The 21280-nt window shown below is 39.2% G+C and overlaps 1 protein-coding gene across 1 annotated transcript in view; it reads left to right on the top strand.

Moving 5' to 3' along the window:
* Positions 1-21280, top strand: part of IRAK3 (interleukin 1 receptor associated kinase 3) — a 55083-nt gene that overhangs the window by 14924 nt on the left and 18879 nt on the right. The window contains exons 2-7 of the mRNA XM_043887939.1: positions 1929-2111; positions 9296-9360; positions 10119-10173; positions 11635-11786; positions 15001-15065; positions 20561-20675. Of these exons, the coding sequence (XP_043743874.1) occupies positions 1929-2111; positions 9296-9360; positions 10119-10173; positions 11635-11786; positions 15001-15065; positions 20561-20675 (635 nt within the window). The remainder of the gene's footprint in view (positions 1-1928; positions 2112-9295; positions 9361-10118; positions 10174-11634; positions 11787-15000; positions 15066-20560; positions 20676-21280) is intronic.

Here is a 21280-nt window from a genome sequence, read left to right as displayed (position 1 = left end):
ATCTCACAGTGCCATAAAAAGTCATACTAAATCAACTATACTCCAGTAAAACTTTTTTAAAAAGTCATATACTTCCGTTTAAGATATTTATAGGGGACCCTAAAAAAGTCATAGAGACTGTTTTAGAGTAATTAAAATCCTATTATCCAGCAGAACATATTTCCCTGACCCTACTCAGACCCTACCCAGATAATAACTTTTAATTGTTCAAACATGTTCAGCAAGACAATCTAGAATAAAAAATTTAAACAGCATTTCATAAAAGTTTCAACAAATGAAATCTAACTAGTAATATATTATCAGTGACCACACGGAAGAAAATGAGAAAGAAAAGAACTAACCTAAGTAACCTTGGAAAACAAGCTCTCCCCAGAATACTCAGGCTGAGGACAAAAACAAGTGTACACAAGTGCTGTAATTTGGTTAGCTAATCTGTTCCTCACCGGGATATGGGTTAGCCATTCTGAAAGTACTTTATGTACACAGTGGAAGGGAACAAACAAGAAATATATTGTAGATAATGAGAGCTGTTTCTCACTGTGTGAGAATGAAACTGTATAGGAGACAGGACTAGCATGTGCCGTGTGGTATTGACTTGGATCAAAGGAATCAGTAGAGAATCGTGGCTTTTCACATGTGTACCGATAGGGAAATACAGATGTATGGGTGAGAGCACATACATGTATGTGTTCCCAGCTCTGTCTGCTTGGAGGACCTAACAACAGGGAATACCTCTAGCATCTAGTTCTTGCTTTCTAAACACCATTATCCAAGAAAAGGAACCAGGACTCCTGGGAAAAGTAATTATATTGAAGACTTGGGGAGAGAAAATGCAGAATGAACCTGGAGCAACTTGTACAGCCAGAAAATAAGGAACTGTTCCCAAAATCACAGGGCTTGTCAGACGAATGCAGAAGCCAAACTGAATGGACAAAGCTGGAGCAATTTTAGCAGCAGAATAAATAATGATAGTATTGGATGTTAACTTGTAGAATATAATAAATATTCATGAGTCCACACTCATAAAGATAAATTAATTACCTAAATAAATGGGAAAGAAGAGACAACACTTTCTTATAGAATTACCAGTTAATGAACATAGATGGAAAAGCATGAAATAGAAAAAGACTATTAAGCAAATCCTGCAGTAATGATTATTATTAATGAGAACCACTGATAGTTGCAAATATTTGTAGGCAAAATCTGAGAAGCAAGATATTTCCATAGTCTCCAGTATCTCCCCCAACATAGTTATTAGTTTAAAATAATTAATAATAATTTTATAGTGGAGAAACCTGCAGACACCACCTTAGCCAGGGGATCAAGATTAATATCACCAGTAATGAGACATGGGCATCACAGAGAAGGATACAAGCATTTCACCGTCCTGAAAAACAAGGAAAGATTGAGGAACATCAGATTAGTGGAAATTAAGGAGAAATAACAAGTAATTGAAATGTGAGAAACTGGATAGGATCTTAGAACAGAAAAAAGACATCAATAGAAAAATGGGTGAAATTAGAATGAGGTTTGCAACTTAGGCTTCCCTTGTGGCTCAGCTGGTAAAGAGTCTGCTGCAGTGTGGGAGACCTGGGTTCGATCCCTGGGTTGGGAAGATCCCCTGGAGAAGGGAAAGGCTACCCACTCCAGTATTCTGGCCTGGAGAATTCCATGGACTGTATAGTCCATGGGGTCACAAAGAGTTGGACATGACTGAGTGACTTTTCACTTTCACTTGCAGCTTAATAACCACTGGGTCTGATCATTGTACTGTGGTTATGTAAAATCTTAACATTAGGGGAAGTTAGGTAAGGAGTACATGCTAAAATTAGTTCAAAACAAAAATGTAAATAAAATGTAATAAAACATACCAGGGACTCCAATGAAAGTAAACTATTCTTTGGTTCTTCCTATTGCAATTTCCACAGCGGAGCGGCTTTCAAGCAGCTGGCTGGATGTTCGTCACATTGAAAAATATGTAGACCAAGGTAAAAGTGGAACAAGAGAATTGCTTTGGTCCTGGGCTCAGAAAAACAAGACCATCGGTGACCTTTTACAGATCCTCCAGGAGATGGGGCATCATCGAGCTATCCATTTAATTACAAATTATGGTAAGTGTTGATTCTAATGATGTGGCTCTTGGTTCATTTTATATAAATTGTAACTTGTAAATATTGTATTTTATCCAAGACATTGACTGGTCATGTTGTATGTCAGTGAGTCCTTACCTATGGCTTTTACCCGAAGGGGAGTTTGCAGCTTCATATTTTTGTGACACTTTCTTTTCTTATTGCCTAATTTATACAACAAATTCCTTTCCACCACTTTATAGTTTTTTTAAATTTATTTACAAGCTATACTTCTTAAAATGTTCATTCTTACTTAGTTAAGAAAATCAGCTCTTTCCAAGACTCTGAAACTGAGTCATAAACATGATCAGAACCATGTTTGAATATGAATAAAATGAAAATAATGCTATAATTTATTTTACCCTATAATAACAAGTTAAAAATAATTGAATTTCCCCTGTGTATTTTAGGGCTTTCTTGGTGGCTCATCGGTAAAGAATTCTCCTGCCAATGTAGGAGACATGGGTTTGATCCCTGGGTCGGGAAGGTTCCCTGGAGGAGGAAATGACAACCCACTCTAGTGTTCTTGTCTGGAGAATCCCATGGGCAGAGGAGCCTGGCGGGCTACAGTCCATGGGGTCGCAAAGAGTTGGACATGACGTAGCGACTAAACAATAGCAACCACCTGTGTATTTTGGTGCAAATAATAACCTCCAGAATGACCCTGGGATTTCTCTGTTATCTTCACTGCTGAGTTTATGCCATGGCTTCTAACTCTACTTTACCTGGTTACATCTATTTCATCATGTCCTGCTTCTCTCTCTGTCTTCTCTTTCTGACGCTGTGTCATCCCTTACATTTAGAGTTACCTGGGAAGTAAAGTGTGTGAAGTTTTCCCTGTACAGTCTTTGTCAATAAAGTAATCTCCTAATGTCCCTTGTTCTGTTTATTCCACTTTGGATTCATTGACATCGACAAGAATGATCTTGCGTGATCTTGGGTCTTCGGTTATGGATGCGGCACTCTTAGGTGGGAAACTCCTTTAGATCAGCAGCCTTATTCTTTGAATCTTTCATCCAGGCATATTTTTAGTTCTATGTATTTGCACACATGCTGTTTGATAATATATTTAGTCCAGGCAAGCCACTATCTCATCACTTAAAGAAGCTTTACACACATGAGAAGAAATCCTGAGAGATTTGTACCAGAAAACTGTAGCTTCAGACTGACTTTTATTTTGTAGGGTTTTCATGTGAACTAGGTATTAAACAGTTCCCATAGGTTTCCAGCATGATATTATCCTGTTAGTGATATATGTGTAACTTGGCTAATACCTTGTGTCTGTTGCACACTATTTCTTCACTGAGTTTTATACAGCACAATGCTTCACTATGACACTGACTGATCTAGCAAAATGCCGTTGAGTCTCTGGGAGCTGTAAAGTGATGCTTTTTCATTATCTGAGCCTTAGCCACCCATACAACTTGTTCACAGTATAAACTCACACCAATATATTTTATACTTCAGAATATTTTACACTTCAGTTTTCTGGAATAGATTGCAGAGTGTCTTTTCACACTCTATGTTGTTTATTTATGCAGTGGAGAATTATATGGACAAAAATTCCACATCTTTGGTTTGACTCCAAGGCTGTGGCACATGCAAAATTTCTTTTTTTTCTGAGTATTTTTTTTTTATTCCTCCCTTCTTTTTGTTTATTTTTGGCTGTGCTGGATCTTCGTTGCTCTGTTCGGGCTTTCTCTAGTTGCAGTGAGCAGGGGCCACTCTCTGGTTTTGGTTCACGGGCTTCTCCTTTCAGCAGCTTCTTTTGTATAGCCCTTGGTGTGCAAGCTTCAGTAGTTGCAGCATGTGGACTCAGTGGTTGTGACTTGTGGGCTCTAGAGCGTGGGCTCGCTGGTTGTGCGCCAAGGGCCCAGTTTCTCCGAGGCATGAGGGATCCCCCCCCCAGACCAGGGATCAAACCTGCATTCCCTGCCTTGGCAGGTGGACTCCCATCCACTGTGCCACCAGGAAAATCCCTTTGTTTTTTAAAATGTGAGATTAGTTGATTGGTGGAAAGACAATATACTGCCCTAATACCAGAAGATAGATAAATTTGACATGAAAACGAGTGTTTTGTTCTGAATCCTTTGCTAGGGAAAATAGAATTATTTAGTTGGAATTTGGAGAAGGCAATGGCACCCCACTCCAATACTCTTGCCTGGCAAATCCCATGGATAGAGGAGCCTGGTAGGCTGTAGTCCATGGGGTTGTGAAGAGTCAGACACAACTGAGCGACTTCACTTTCACTTTTCACGTTCATGCATTGGAGAAGGAAATGACAACCCACTCCAGTGTTCTTGCCTGGAGAATCCCAGGGACGGGGGAGCCTGGTGGACTGCCGTCTATGGGGTTACACAGAGTCGGACACGACCGAAGTGACTTAGCAGCAGCAGCAGTAGTTGGAATTTATTCAGTAAATGCTTTTAATTATAATCTTATAAACATTAATTATGTAGCTTATTAAAAGCAGCCAGGTGATGACTCCTTGGAAACATTTATTTTTGGCCATATCAGGTCTTAGTCGAGGCATGCGGACTCTATAATTGCAACACATGGGCTTAGTTACTCCGTGGGCATATTGAGTCTCAGTTCTTGACCAGGGATTGAATCGGAGTCTCCTGCAGTGGAAGGTGGATTCTTAACCACTGGATCACCAGGGAAGCCCCACAATGGAAACATTTAAGTGTAATTTGCTACACTTGTGTTTCCTATGACACCAACTCACTGAGTCAGGAGTTGGAGCTCCTAACTGAAAGTACATAAAGAGTTAGTCTTTCTTTGTTGTTACCATGAACAGAGTTATCACTTATCCAAATAATCTGTTTTTGTCTACTTTTCCTTAAAATTGTTTCATTTTGGGGGGAAGTGATTTTCATCTTAGAGGATTTTTTGGCATTTCATATTCCCATCTCCAGAGATCACTTTCTAGATTTGGATTTTCTTTTGAGTAGTAAATCCCCTACATACCAAAGAGTTCCATTCCCAGAGTGCATTCATAAATCTAATTTGTAAGTCCAATAAAGTTGGCCTAGGTACCCAACTCATACTATCAGCTAAAAAGTATTTGTACTTAATAGGTTTATAATACTTTTCACACAAATAAAACATAAAAAGCAAACAAACACAAAAAATAAAGTATGTTTAATCTTATAGTACAGTACCTTGAATGGTACAGTAGTCTAGGACAGCAGCTGGCCTACAGGGCCTGGCGTTGAGTGAACAGGCGAGAAGGGTCGCTCGAGGTGGGAGAGGAGGTAGGAGACGGTAGAGCTGAAGGATTGTTAGCAATAGGAAATGGACGGCAAGCTGCAGTTACACCTGACATTGAGGGAACACGTTTGAACCTTTGAAAGTTCTCGACTTGAAGGCTCATGTGCAGAGGACTTAACTGTGTTACAGAGAAAGGCCTTGTATTTCTTCCCAGGCACTGTTCCTGCAATTCAGGTGGATGCCCCTAGGTGGTTTCTTCACATCCATGAAACATGCCCTCAGGTCTCAGGGCATAACCAAGTTGTTCAAGAAACTAGAATTTTTACTTGCTGTCATTATTTCTGGCATGCATATCCTGACATGGGCTTCCCTTGTGGCTCAGTGGTAAAGAATCCACTGCAGTGCAGGAGACACAAGAGATGTGTGTTCAATCCCTGGATTAGGAAGATTCCCTGGAGGAGGACATGACAAACCAAACCACGGAGAATCCCATGGACAGAGGAGCCCGGCAGGCTGCAGTCCATGGGGTCCCAAAGAGTCCGACAAGACTGAAGTGACTGAGCGTGTGTGCATATGTCCTTACGTATAACATTTTGCATGTAAATCTCAATGATCAGTGGTTGTCTTTTCATTTTCCTTTTGATGATTCTGTTTATTTTTTTATGGCTGTGCTGGGTCTTGGTTGCAATGTGGGCTTTTCTCGAGTTGAGCGGGGGCTTCTCTAGATGCTGTGCCCAGGCTTCTCACTGCGGTGGCTTCTCCCGTTGTGGAGCGTGGGCTCTAGGCGCGTGGGCTTCCGCGGCTGGAGCACGCAGGCCCAGTGTTGTGGTGCACAGGCTTATGGGATCTTCCTGGACCAGAGATCGAACCGGTATCCCCTGCATTGGCAGGCGGACTCTACCTCTGAGCCACCAGCAAAGCCCGGTCTTTTCGTTTTGACATGAAATCTGCAGCTTTCTGCTGGCTTCTTAGGAGAGCCATTTTGAATCTTTCATTTTATCAAGACAATGAAGTCTTGTCTATTTATATGCAACAACAGGACAATGGCTTTTAGTGCCCTTGCAGCCTGAAAGCTTCAAATTTTATTCTATACACCAATACCTTATTCAGAATGTTTGTTATTTATTTTTCTTGCCTAATTGTCCTGCCTGAAGCCTCTAGTATAACATTGAATAAAAGTGGCAAGACCAGACCTTCTTTCTTGTTCCTGATCTAAGGGAAAAACATTTTCTTTCACCATTATGTATGATGTTCACTGCAGGTTTTTCACAGATGCCCTTTATCTAATTAAGGAAATTTTTTCTCCCTAGATTTTTATCGTGATAGCTTATTGAATTTTATGTTTTGTTCATTTTACTAATGTGTATTACATTGATTGATTTTCAGATATTAAGCTAACCTTGGATTCCTGGGATGAATCCCACTTGGTCATGGTATCTCATCTTTCTTGTTTCTGGATTTAATTTGCTAATATTTTGGTGAGGATTTTTGCATCTATACTTATAAGGGTTATTGCTCTATTGATATAAAAATAATATTAGCCTCAAAGAGATTTGGGAGTTGTTTCCTCCTCTTCTATTTTGGTAAAATTAGTGAAGAACTGGTCTTAAGTCTTCTTTAAATGGTAGAGTTCACTTGTGAAGCCATTTGGACCTGGGCTTTTCCTTATGAGAGTGTTAAAATATTAATTAAATTTCTTCCCTTGTTACAGATCCATTCAGATTGCTTATTTCTTCTTGAGTTAGTTTTGGTAGTCTGTGTCTTTCTAGGAATCTGTTGATATCATTTATCTAGTTTTTGGACAAATAGTTGTTCACGGTATTCCCTTATAATTCATTTTATTTCAGTAAGGTCAGTAGTTATGTCTTTTGTTCTTCATTATGATAATTTGAGTCTTCTTTTTTTCTTTTTTGGTCAGTCTAACTAAAGGATTGTCAACTATGTTAATATTTTCAAAGAACCAACTTTGATTTCATTGATTTTTCTCTTTTGTTTTTCTATTCTGTTCTTCTGTTTCATTTATTTCCCTCCAGTCTTAATTCTTCCTTCTTTTTGCTTCCTTTGGTTTAGTTTTCTCTTCTTTTTTATTCCCTAATGCAAAAGTTTAGGCTATTTATTCGATATCTTTCCTCTTTTTAAAGGAGAGCATTAACAGCAAAAAAATTTCCGTTTAAGCACTGCTTTTGCTGCATGCCATAAATCTTGGTGTGTTGTGTTTTTGTTTTCATTTATCACAAAGTTTTTTCTAGTTTCTTTTGTGATTTCTTCTTTGATTCAGTCGTTATTTATGAATTTGGTGTTTAATGTTTATGTGTTTGTCAATTTCAAAAACTTCCTTTTGTTATTGATTTCTACTTTAATTCCAGGTGGTCAGAGTATATGCTTTGTATGATTTCATCCTTCCAAGTTTATTAAGGCTCATTTTACTGCCTAACACATGATCTGTTCTGGAGAATGTTCAGTGTACAATCGCAAAGTATGAGTATATTGTGTTTTGGATGGAATATAAAAGTCTGAATATAAAAGCCTATAAAAGTCTGTTTGGTTTAATTGGTTTGTAGTTTTGTTCAAGGTTTGTTATTGTGTTTTGTTGCTAGCCTTCTAAGCAAACTAATCTAAGAAACACTAGAATACAATCTAAGGAAAACTAGAAAATGAAATAAAACTTTTCTAAAGTCTGAATCAAAATGTCAGAAGTAACTGCAAAATGCTGCAGCTTTAATTTTTTGTAGGAAGCCACCACAGACTTCCTTAGTTCAGGCAGAACCATAACAGACAAAAGTAATAGTCCAGCTGGGGAGAGTGTGGGCGTTTGTGGTTGGTCTCTCTCTCACACACATGCACACACACACCCCTCTAATACCTTCTGGTGCAAGATAGGATAACAAGTAAACTAACCCAGAGGGATATAATCCCATAATTGTAAAAGTTTTAAATATATGTACAGAAAACTGATAACAGTGTTGCTTTCTTCTTATCAATTCTCACCTTCGTATTTTAATATTTTTGATGATGTTTAACAAAATCTGAGAAGCAAGATATATCCATAGTCTCCAGTATCTCCCCCAACATAGTTATTAGTTTAACATAATTAATAATAATTTTATAGTGGAGAAACCTGCAGACACCACCTTAGCCAGGGGCTCAAGATTAATATCACCAGTAATAAGACACAGGCATCACGAACCTCTTGATATTATGCACTGTCTGAAAAACAAGGAAATATTGAGGAACATTAGACTAGTGGAAATTAAGGAGAAATAACGAGTAATTGGGAGAAGGCAATGGCAACCCACTCCAGTACTCTTGCCTGGAAAATCCCATGGACGGAGGAGCCTGGTAGGCTGCAGTCCATGGGGTCGCTAAGAGTGGGACATGGCTGAGCGGCTTCACTTTCACTTTTCACTCTCATGCATTGGAGAAGGAAATGGCAGCCCACTCCAGTGTTCTTGCCTGGAGAATCCCAGGGACGGGGGGAGCCTGGTGGGCTGCCGTCTATGGGGTCGCAGAGTCGGACACGACTGAAGCGACTTAGCAGCAGCAGCAGCAATAGTTTAAGATAGGTACTGATGAAGAAAAAAAAAAAGATGGATACTGATGGACTTCCCTGTCAGCCCAGTGGTTGAGACTCCACACTTCTATTGCAAGGGTGCATGGGTTCAATCCCTGGTCAGGGAACTAAGATCCTGCATGCCACATGTTTTTTGTTTAAAAAAAAATACAAACAAAAAGATAGGTGCTCATATTTTAAGTGAACAAAGGTATGTTTTTATATTTGATCATTAGAAAGCTCTTTCATGTATGGAAATTTGTAACCATTCAATGGGAATGAAACTGAGCTTTAGAAATGAACCTTACGAGCAAGGTATTTATTTTCACAATGTAAGAAAGAAAAAAACAATGTTTGTTAAGAACATAACAGTTATAACTAACTTCTCTTATTCCTCTTTCAGGAGCAGCCTTGAATCCTATAGAGCAGAGTCATCGGGGAAAAGAATTTCCAAACATGTTACAAAAGGTAGAATGTGTGTGCATAGATAATGACCCTTGAACCCTGTTGCATCTATAATCGAGTGTAAGGAGTGAAGCTATCAGGCAGAAAAATGCTGTTATTTGCAGCTACTTTTTTAAAGCCAGGAAAGCTTTCGTTCTCATTCTTCTTCACTTATTTGGGAATTTAGGAGATTGTGTGTTAGTCACCCAGTCATATCTAACTCTTTGCAACCCCAGGGACTGTAGCCCGCCAGACTCCTCTGTCCATGGGATTCTCCAGGCCAGAATACTGGAGTGGGTTGCCATTTTTTGGTAACTGTTTGAAGAGTTGAGCGCTTTCTCCTCTTAGTGATCTGTCAGAGATGAGTCATAGAACATTTAAGAGTACTGTGAATTATGTATTTGTCTTAACTCAATTTTTAGTTTTCCTGTTCTAGTTGACGTTTTGCATGTTACTGTTAGTTTTTATTAAAGCAAATTAGAGATAATCTGTTTTATAGGAATAGAAGTCATTTAAAATTGACTATAACTGACTGTGACATTGATACTTGAGTTTTTAGTGTTGGTGTGGAAGCCTGTGTTGGTGTGGAAGCCTTAAATATATATGGCAGTGAATACTGTCGAATAGAATAAAATAACTTTGCTTTCTACTAGCTTTCTTCTAAATTAGATTCCATTTTCTTGCACTGTATAGTCCCAGGGGTAGCTTTGGATTTCTGTTGAGGTTCTGTTCTTTCTAGACTTATGAAATTGAATTATTTTAGTATGTATTTCTTCTCTTAGGAAACAGCCAATGTCACAGTGGATAATATTCTTATTCCTGAACGTAATGAAAAAGGTAAAAAAAAAAACCCAACTTTCCTTTAAATCATGCTTTCCTTTAAGTGAATTCATGAATTCCTTTAAGTGAAATTTAGACATATCCAATAAACATGGTAACCATTAATATGCAAATTCAGGATAAATTTTTCATAGATATCAAAATATTCTCAATTTTGACCAATCCATTGTTCTGATGGATGATATGTTGCTATTATATTACAAATTCATTGTCCAATAAAGAGCATAATTGTGGTTTCACTTATAATTTCATGACATTTGCTATTTTTATGTGTCATAGGAAGACATTTAAAAGTTATGTTGAGTTTTGTATAGTTTTAGAAATTTTCATAGCACTTGTAGAGAAATATTTAGAGGTTACTGTAAAGCAGTGCTGGTGGTCACTATGAAAAACAATTATTTGCCAGATCAACTTTCCTATTCTATCAGCCAAGAGAATAATTTCCTTCTATCTGGGAATCAGCCTGATAAACTTTAGTGGCTGTTTAAAGCTGCTATGCCTTAATCTTCGCCACCAGATCTGATGCTTCTTTGGTTCAAAAGAGAATTTAAAAAGTTAGATAAGGTTATGGTCTTTTGAAAGTGAAGATGTTAGTTGCTCAGTTGTGTCCGACTATTTGCCACCCCATGGATTATAGCCTGTCAGGCTCCTCTGTCGGTGGAATTCTCCAGGCAGGAATATGGGAGTGAGATAACATTCCCCTCTCCAGGGGCTCCTCCAGGGATCGAACCTGGGTCTCCTGCATTGCAGGCAGATCCATCTGAACCACCCATGCATGGTCTTTTAAGATTTTGCAAAAAGGTCCAAATGAAACACGAAATGTGTAAGTATAGCCAGAATTGGTCTCTGCAGGATTTATTTATGCTTTTCCCTTTTGAATTTGCATTTGGTTACCTCTGAAATATTTCCTCCTATTCTCTGCTTGAGATGATTTTCTCATAGAGCTGAAGCATCTTCCCAATTTACTCTGAGGAAGTAAGCTGGATTTGGCTCATGAAAAATATTTCTACCAGTCATGCTTAGCGAATATTATTTAGTCATATTAAGATTTCAACTTCAATATATATATATATATATATATATATTTTTTTTTTTTTTACTGGTTTGGGGTTCATCATGGGTCACCGGTAATCTGTTGATCTAATGACAAGGAAATAACCTTAGGAAAATTACCCCAACTAAGTTGTCTGGCTGATCTCTTTGGAAAGGTGATAGAATCGCAGTGTAATTGTTTGAGTATCTAAGAAGCGATTTGCTCTGTGGGATGGTGGGAGCCAGGCCCTAGTGAGAGTGCAGAGAGCTCATGGTAGGTGCTGGTGTTGGCTCCTGGGCTGTCTCTACTGACTTTTCTCTGAACTCTGATTTGTCTCTAAGAGGGAAGTCTTGGTTCTTTATAATGATGGCTGATTCTTAAAAAGCAAAAAGATAACTTATCTTCTCCCTACTTTCCTTCCTAAGGAATATTGCTAAAATCCTCCATCAGCTTTCACAACATCGTAGAAGGAACCAAAAATTTCCACAAAGACTTTTTAATCGGAGAAGGGGAAATTTTCGAGGTATACAGAGTGGAAATCCAAAACCGAACATATGCCATTAAATTATTTAAACAGGTATGGAAAGAATTACTATCACAGGATATCTATTCCATTTATTTGCTCATATTTCATATTAAAATGTGTCATTTTTCATCAGCATTGAAAGGAGGTGTACTTGAGAATAAAATTTCATAAATGGAAATAAGATATATGACCTCAGGTGACTGGAGAAATGACTGAGAAATGAATGCCTGTCTTGCAGGAATGTGGGAGTTAAATCCTTTCCCTCCCCAGGTGTATGGCCTGAGAAAGACTTTTCTGAGAAGCCTTGTAGGGCCATCGGGACTTTGCTTAAGATGGTCAGATTGTGTTGGTCTGCTCCAGTTTTTCCGGCCCTCTCCAGGCCGCTTCACAGTCTAAACCATAGGCTGGTATTTGGTGCTACTAAATTGTCTTCAGTTACAGTCCAGGAGAGCAGGAAAGAGGAGGCTTCAAGAGCAGCAAGGCAGCCGTCAGAGCAGGAGGTTGGAACACAGCTGAGAACAGCCAGGAAAGCAGAAAGGGTGTTGGGGGTCTGACTCGGCAGTCAGGAGGAGATAGGTTCACACATGCACACCAAAAGAGCTGGTCTTCATTGCTGGTGAGCAGCCAGCAAACTTTTCCTAAACTCCTTTAAGGGCTGGGTACTGGGCAGAGATGAATCAAGCATAGTTGTGTCCTCTAGGAGTTCCCAGTCTTGTGGGGAAAACAGGTGAAGAAAAGATTGAGTTGTAGCGTGATAAGTACCTTAGCAGAGATTCGTCCTAAAGGTCATGGGAGCACAGAGAAGATAGCCAGAGGAGAGGCCGGTGCTGCCAGCACCCGGAAGAGTGCCCAGCACAGAGTAGCTACTCAATAAACGTATCTGCAGTAAATCAAATGGACAAGTGGATGAAAGAAAGTGACCTCTCAGCTTGATTTTGAAGGACAAAGAGACTTTTTGCCAGGCAGGGAGGGAAGATGGAAGATATAGCAGGTGCCAAGACCTAGGGGGTCATGCATGGGAGAGCATGTCTTTTCACAAATATCAGACTGGTACAGCAGAATTTAGCGTAGCAGAGTTTACTGTGAATGTAGTGGCAGCAGATGATGCTGGAAAGATAGGTCAAGTCCACTGGTGGTTTCTAAATAGGAGAGTGAAAGGACTAGATTTGTGTCTTGAAATATCCCTTTGATTCCAGGTTGGATGATGAACTGGAAATTGGCAGGGAAATTGGAGGAAAGGTAGCAGGAATTAAACTAGAAGTGGAAAGACCTGGCAGAGGGTGCTTCAGACGTGTAAACTGAAGTGGACAGGGCTGAAGCCTGTATTCTCCAGTCTAATGTTAGAATCACCAGGAAGGTGTTGTTTTTTTTTTTTAAAGGAATGTAATTGCTTTACAATGTTATGTTAGTTTCCGCTATACAATGAAGTGAACCAGCTGTGTGTATATCAGCTGTGTGTATGCTAAGTCACTTCAGTCGTGTCTGACTCTTTGTGACCCCATGGACTGTAGCCCGCCAGGCTTCTCTGTCCATGGGATTCTCCAAGCAAGAATGCTGGAGTGGGTTGCCATGCCCTCCTCCAGGGAATCTTCCTGACCCAGGGATCAAACCTGCGACTCCTGCATTGCAGGCAGATTCTTTACCACTGAGCCACCGGGGAAGCCCCTCCACGTAGCCACAACAAAATAACTGTCTCTTAGTATCACCTTCTTTATCTGCCTCTCCCAGTGGACTGGATGGTTTTCTTTAGAGAGCTCTTATGTATGTTTGTATCTCAGTGCCTTATTACAGGGCCTGGCCTATAGTAGTTGTTCAATAAATGTTTGTTAGGTGAATTGAAAGAAGCACATATGCTGTCTTTATGCATTTAGTTGCAATTCACTATTAGTAAAAAGATAGAAGGTAGCAAAGTTACCCAAGCCTTAGAGGTTGATCAAAGTCCTATACACACATCAGGAAAAAATGAGATAATTTAATGAAGCTTTAGCCACAGAGCCTTTTATTTTTTTTTTTTAAACAAGAAATGGAGTTTTGTAACAATTGGGACCTTAACTTCAGTAACCTTTCTTAGAGGGCCTGAGGCTGGGAAATGTACGAGGTGTGTTAGATTCATCCACATCACCTGGGGTCTTACAGCACAGATTGTGATTCAGTGGGTTCATGTAGCGACCTGAGACTTAGCCTTTCCCACCAGCTCCCAGAGAAGCTGGCGTTCCTCCCGCACAGAACACAGTTTGAGCCGCAAGACTGGGAGGGGAGCATGAACACAAAAACTCACCCTTCACGTTTTCAGGCTGAGAAAACTCGGGCCCCAGGGAGTTTCAGTGACAATAAGTCACAAATAGTGAATGTTAGAGGTAGGCCTGAGACCCAGCCTGCTTGGTTCTCAGTACAGTGTTTTTTTTAATCTAAATTCCCATAATGTGGTCCTTGAAAATGATTTGTTAGCCGAGTTTATTGTTTCTGACTTCTTGGGTTAACTTAGAAAATAGCTTCCAGGATTCCTGTTGGCTTTCTCTCCCTTTGTTCCTAAGGACAGAGAACTCTAAAAACTCTGCCCTTTCTAGCAATTTACATGTGGTAACTGGAACACACTTTAACCCTTTCATGGGATAAGTTAGGCATTTGAGGTTCAGAGACATGCAACGCTGTAAGATGTAGGAAGCCATCAAAGACAGTGCCAGGTACAGAAGAAGTCCTCCAGATAATATTATTGAATTCATTGATTTGTCCATATGTCAGGCACTGGGCTAGCTTCTGAAGCTTTTTGAAGTAAAGAGTTAAATTTTTCATTTTTCTAGTGGACCTATTTTTTCAAAATTAATACAAAGGTAAACTTAAACCAACAGCCAAGTGACCCAAGTCATGAATGCCAAATTATTGAAATCACTTCTAAGTAGGATCACAACCTGGATTCTTTGAGACCAAGTGGGGAGTTTCTGTCATGAGATTTTTCTCTGACTACATAAAATATCTCTGAATTTATGTAAATGTGTACAAAATAAGGTGAAAGTGTTTAAATATAAAATGTAGCAATCTGATACATATCATGAAAAACTTCTAATTCAGAAGCAGCGGTTCTAAATCAGTTTTGGCGTTAATGGGTTTTTGAAAGACTGATACAAGCTAAGGATCTTCTCCCCAGAAAAACGTTCACATGTGTTTATACCAAAAAGTATCTAATTTCATAGACCCCAGGTTAAGAGCACCAGAAATAGATCCTTTCTTTCTTTATTTTTTTTTTTTCTTGTTTTTCTGTATTTAGGGGAAAAAGATGCAGTGTAAGAAGCAATGGAAGAGGTTTTTGTCTGAGCTTGAAGTTTTACTACTGTGAGTATATTGCTTGAAATTTCTCCTCTTGTGCCTGGCTTTCATCTCTGTTCATCTTTGATTCTACAGCACAGAGCTTGGCATGGTTGGCATTTAATAAATGCGGGTTGGAGGTTAGAACACTGGGTAAATTTTTGACATCTGCTTTAGTATATTCTTTGGAATACATTTTAAAATAGACTATTTACATAATTCACTTGAGCATATTTTAACAAGAAACTGTCACAAGGAAGTGGATTAAATCATGTGTGACTAACATGACTGAATGTAAAATGATTCTTAGAACATTAGAATTGTATATATTTTACCATTGCTCCTCTTTCTTAAGAGACATTCCAGTCAAGAAGCTGTTTCATCAATATAAACCTCTTCTGGAAGAGAGTTTAGACAAAGAAATCAAGTGCTTTTGATGTGCATGTTATTTTCTGGGAATTCATTCACGAGCCTGAAAGTCCTTGGAGACAAGCTAAAATGACTTCATTTTCATATATATTCATATCTGCAGCTGTGCTGCCTGCTTCTTCGAAGGCCCCTAACCCTATAGAGTTCAGTCATCACCCTTTACAGATAGAAAATGTTCTTTTCAGATGTTTTCTAAACCAATATGTGAATTCAGGGGAGGGAGGTATTATCCTAAATTCTTTTCCTTTTATACCCAAGACCAGAAATCAAAATGTTAGAGGCTAAGCATAAAAACTTAATATATCATTTAGTCAACAAAAAAAAACTAAAACCAAAATTGTAATAAGAAAGTTTTTATATTTAAGCTTTATTTCTTTGCTTATGAATAAATAATAAGTTCAGACACTCCAGAATTCCAAAAGGGCAGAGGAGTAAGCCAAGAAGAGAGTTTCTTCCATACTCTCATCCAGCCACCCAGCCACTTTCCCCAAAGGCAACAGTTTTATCAGTTTCCTGTATATCTTTCCAGAAATATTTTATTTGTAAGCATATATGTATTTTGTTTTCTTACTTTCTTCTTCTCACACAAGAGGCAGCGTGTACACATTGTTTATGTTGCTTATTTTAGTATTCCATTGTGTGCTGTGGCTTCCCTGATAGCTCAGTTGATAAAAAAAAAAAAAAATCCGCCTGCAATGCTGGAGACTCCAGTTCAATTCCTGGGTCGGGAAAATTCCCTGGAGAAGGGATAGGCTACCCACTCCAGTATTTTGGGGCTTCCCTGTGGCTCATCTGCTAAAGAATCTGCCTGCAATACGGGAGACCTGGGTTCGATCCCTGGGTTGGGAAGATCCCCTGGAGAAGGAAAAGGCTACCCACTCCAGTATTCTGTCCTGGAGAATTCCATGGACTATATAGTCCGTGGGGTTGCAAAAAGTCAGACATGACTGAGCGACTTTCATTTACACTTTTGTGTGCCTGTGCTATAGCGTAACTAACCATTTTCCCATCAACGGATTTTTAGATTTTTCCTAATCTTTTACTTAAAATAAGGCTACAGTGAGAAAACCTTGTATATTGTTATTTTGTACGTGTTGAAGTATATCTAAGAAAACTTCATATAAATAAATTTATAGGGTCATGTTCCATGCCACCAAATTGTCCTTTTGTAGAAACTATACTAGTTTACAGTTAACACCAGTCATATATAAGAGTGCTTGGTTCCCTATATTCTTGCCAATATAGCATTTATTCTTTCAGTTTTTTCTGATCTGCTAAGTGGACATGGTTTTTCAGTGTAGTTTAAATTTCTTTTTCTATGATGAATGAATCTTTTCACATATAAAGAGATTTATTTCCTTTTCTATGAAATATCTGTTAATATCCTTTGTCCATTTTTTATTAGACTGTTGGATTTTTTTTTTAATCTGTTTTTGCTGCTGCTGCTAAGTTGCATCAGTTGTGTCTGACTCTGTGCGACCCCATAGACAGCAGCCCACCAGGCTCCCCCATCCTTCGGATTCTCCAGGCAAGACTGGAGTGGGTTGCCATTTCCTTCTCCAGTGCATGAAAGTGAAAAGTGAAAGTGAAGTCGCTCAGTCGTGTCGGACTCTTTTTTTTTTTTTTTTTTTGGTGTGTGTGTCGGACTCTTAGCCACCCCATGGACTGCAGCCTACCAGGCTCCTCTGTCCATGGGATTTTCCAGGCAAGAGTACTGGAGTGGGTTGCCATTGCCTTCTCTGAATCTGTTTTTGATTGGAGGATAATTGCTTTATAATATTGTGTTGGTTTCTGCCATACATCAACATTATTCAGCCATACGTATACATATGTCCCTTTCCTCTTGAATTTCCCTCCCACCTCCCACCCCATCTGACCCTTCTAAGCTGTAACTAGAGGGAGGTTGAGCTCCCTGCGTCATGCAGCAAATTCCCGCTGGCTGTCTATTTTAATATGGTAATGCGTCTGTCTCAATGCTATTCTCTCAGCTTTCCCCATCCTTTCCTTCCCCCACAGTGTCCACAAGTCTGTTCTCTATGTCTGCATCTCTATTACTGCCCTACAAATAGGTTCATCAGTACCATTTTCCTAGATACCCTTCACTTTGATATATGTGTTAATATACGATATTTGTGTTTCTCTTTCTGACTTATTCACTCTGTATAACAGGCTGTTGGTTCATCCACCTCACTGCAACCAACCCGAGTTCATTCCATTTTATGGCTGAGTAATATTCCATTGTATATATGTACCACAACTTCTTTATCCATTCATCTAGATTGCTTCCATGTCCTGGCTATTGTAAAGAGTGCTGCAATGAATACATGTATCTTTTAGAATTGGGATTTGCTCAGGGTATATGCCCAGTAGTGGGATTGCTGGGTCATATGGTAGTTTTATTCCTAGTTTTTAGAGAAATCTCCATACTGTTCTCCATAGAAACTGTATCAATTTACATTCCCACTAACTAGACTGTTGGGTTTTTTCCTTAATATTTGTCAGAGCATTTCATATATTAGAGAAAATTAGCCTTATTTTTATGTTTTAAGATACACATAGTTATTTTTACCCCACTTTCATTTGTCGTTGCTTATTCTAGTTTTTTGCCATTTGGAGATGGTTCTCGTGTAGTTGAATTTAATCTATATTTTCTTTTATGGATTCTAGGTTTTATTTTATAGTCTAAAGACCTCCCCAACTGAGAGGTTTTAAAATAATTTTGCCATTTTTTTCAAGTACCTTTATATTTTCACTTATATACCTGATCCATTTGGATTTATTCTGCTGAGGCATTTCTGTATTAACTTGAGAGAGAACTAACAACATTATGGCATTAGATGTTTCTGGTATGCCATCACTGTCATTTATGTTGCTAATATTTCTTTAGTTTTAACCCTATGCCAAGTGCTTCATGTGTATTCATTCTTTAATCCGCACAACAGGCCTGAGGTGAGTCCTGTTATTATCCTCATTTTGTAGATGAGGAAACTGAGGTAGGTGCTACTTTTTTTTTGCAAGATCCAACTTATTTCCTAAATCATACTCACCCTTTCTCTTCTTAGACTTTTACTGGTAAATAAGTCAGAGGCGTTAGAACATACTGTCTGGAGTGGAATTAGGAGTGAAGTGCACAAACAACAGATAGTTTCAGTGAGTTAAATAATAAGCAGGTACAGAGGGCTGAGGGCTTCCCTGGTGGGAAAGGATCCTTCAGTGGTAAAGGATCCGCCTGCAATGCAGGAGACATGGATTCAGTCCCTGGGGTTGGGAAAATCCCCTGGAGAAGGAAGTGGCAACCTACTCCAGTATTCTTGCCTGGGAAATCCCGTGGACAGAGGAGCCTAGTGGGCTACAGTCCGTGGGGTCACAAAAGAGTCGACATGACCGAGCGTGCTCACACACACACCCAGAGTGCTGAGGGAGGAGGAAGTGCTAACTTGGGGGTGGGGTGGGTGGCAGAGTAGACATCTTGGAAAAAGTAAAATCTAAGCTGAGACCTGAGCATGAGTTTTTTTGTTATAATATTAAGGGAACTACTTAATGGATTGTGTATGTGTTTATGTACACACACACACATACACACATACATACACCCACACTCCCTTTCTTGAAGTAGGAACAGAGGGACTCAGAAGGGATATATATGTGCTTAGTCGCTCAGTCAGGTTCAACTGTTTGCGACCCCATGGACGGTAGCCTGTCAGGCTCCTCTGTCCATGGAATTCTTCAGGCAAGAATACTGGAATGGGTTGCCATGCCCTCCTTCAGGGGATCTTCCTGACCCAGGGATCGAACCCAGGTTTCCTGCATTGCAGGCGGTTTCTTTACTGTCTGAGCCACCAGGAAAGCCCAAGAATATATATGTATGTATTATATAGATGTGTGTGTATACACACGTTTCATAGGTAAGCTTTACAACTGAAGAAATGATTAATCGGACTTTATATATAGCACCATTTTTTTTTTTTAAATAGCTTTATTTGTTTTAATATCCCCAAGTGTGACTTGAGGAGCCTGGTGGACTACAGTTCATGGGTTCGCGAAAGAGACACAACTTAGCGACTAAACAACAGTAAGGCTTGCCTAAGACATAAAAGGTGTTCAACAAATAATTGTTGAACTGAGTTCACAGTGTGTGAGATTCACATGCTGTATATTTCATAGCTGTTATATGGGTTACATTGGTTTTCACTGTGATGATACATGCCCTCAAGAAATAGTTTAAAAAAGAACCTGAAAAATGTATACGATACAGACATAGAATTCTATGATTTAAACATCAGTGGTGTGTTTTTCAACATCAGATTTTACTAATCACATGGATCTTAGGTAACAAAACAAACTTCATGAAAGCGTTGGATGTCTCTTAACTGTGTGACTTGGTGCCTAGTACTTCAGTCCCTGACGCAGTGGCATTCAGTAAATGAATAAATGAAAACAGTCTTCCGTACTCTCCTATTTTGGTGATTTTAGTTGTGCATGTATACCGAAAGCAATGAAATGGATCATTTCAGTTGCATTATGTTTATTTATGTAAAAAATAAGTCATATTGGGTTTCATGTTGATAAAAATAAGTTAATATTGAATATTGTTTTCTATATTATAAAGCTCCCAACACCCCAAATGTTAAGAACTCTCATTTCTGAACATTTCTGTCATATTTGGATATCAGCTCGTATTTGTTAGAATGTGTGCATGTGTGTGTGGTAAGTCACTTCAGTCGTATCCAACTCTTTGCGACCCTACAGACTGTAGCCCACCAGGCTCCTCTGTCCATGGGGTTCTCCAGGCAAGAGCACTGGAGTGGGCTGCTGTGCCCGCCTTCAGGGGCTCGTCCTGAACCCATGTCTCTTATGTCTCCTGTACTGGCAAGTGGGTTCCTAGCCACCAGCACCACCTGGGAAGCCCATTTGCTTTAAGCCCGTTTGGAAGGAAAACGGTCATGTGCCCAGTGAAATTCCCTCTCCCTCGGCCAAATTTATATTCTGCTTTATGCCTGTTCCACAGCCCACCTCACCGCCCCCCAAACAGTGTTGTTCATTTCCTATTTGAATAACCAGTTTGACAGACCTAAAAAATCTTTTGTTTCAAGGTTCCGTCATCCGAACATACTGGAGTTGGCTGCGTATTTTACAGAGAGTGAGAAGTTTTGCCTGGTTTATCCATATATGAGAAATGGATCACTTTTTGACAGATTACAGTGTGTAGTAAGTCATATCCATCCCTCTGCCTGATATTCTGACCCTCTAAGCCCTGGGGGAGCTGCTGAAACCTTCTGAGAGAACCAGGAGGCCAACATGTGTTCATGTTGGGATGCCAACAGAGGGTTTCCCAAGGATGTAGAGGACTTCTCCATGAATTAATTTCTTACTCTTAGAAGGTTGCATAAATACCCGAGTTGTTGTGTGTTGTGCAAAATGGTGGTAAGAAGAGTTTCTGGGTCCTCACTCCTCATTGGTACCATGTCTCAAATGAGTTTAACTACCATTATTTCTCAGGTAATTTTTATTTGCATAACTTTATGCAAAGTACCATTCAATATGAAGGGTAGACATAAAAGTGGTACCTATATCACTTAAAAAGAAGGAGGTTGAATAAATGCCATGGTTTCTCTTATGATGTTTTTGAAAGATAAGTTAAAAAACATATTCCAAATATGTAAAATTGCAGTTATGATGAGAATAAAAACAGATTATTCTCAATTACCCACACTGTTGTACCACAAATAATCTAAAAATCTTACACAATGAAATTTTAAGCATAGTTATCTTATTAGCCATATTTCAATTTATATGACATTAAAATTATTGGG

The sequence above is a fragment of the Cervus elaphus genome, chromosome 3 (genome assembly GCF_910594005.1).
Source record: "Cervus elaphus chromosome 3, mCerEla1.1, whole genome shotgun sequence".
Lineage (NCBI taxonomy): Eukaryota > Metazoa > Chordata > Mammalia > Artiodactyla > Cervidae > Cervus > Cervus elaphus.
Note: the sequence above shows the minus strand (reverse complement) of the source record. Positions and strands in the feature narration are given on the sequence as shown.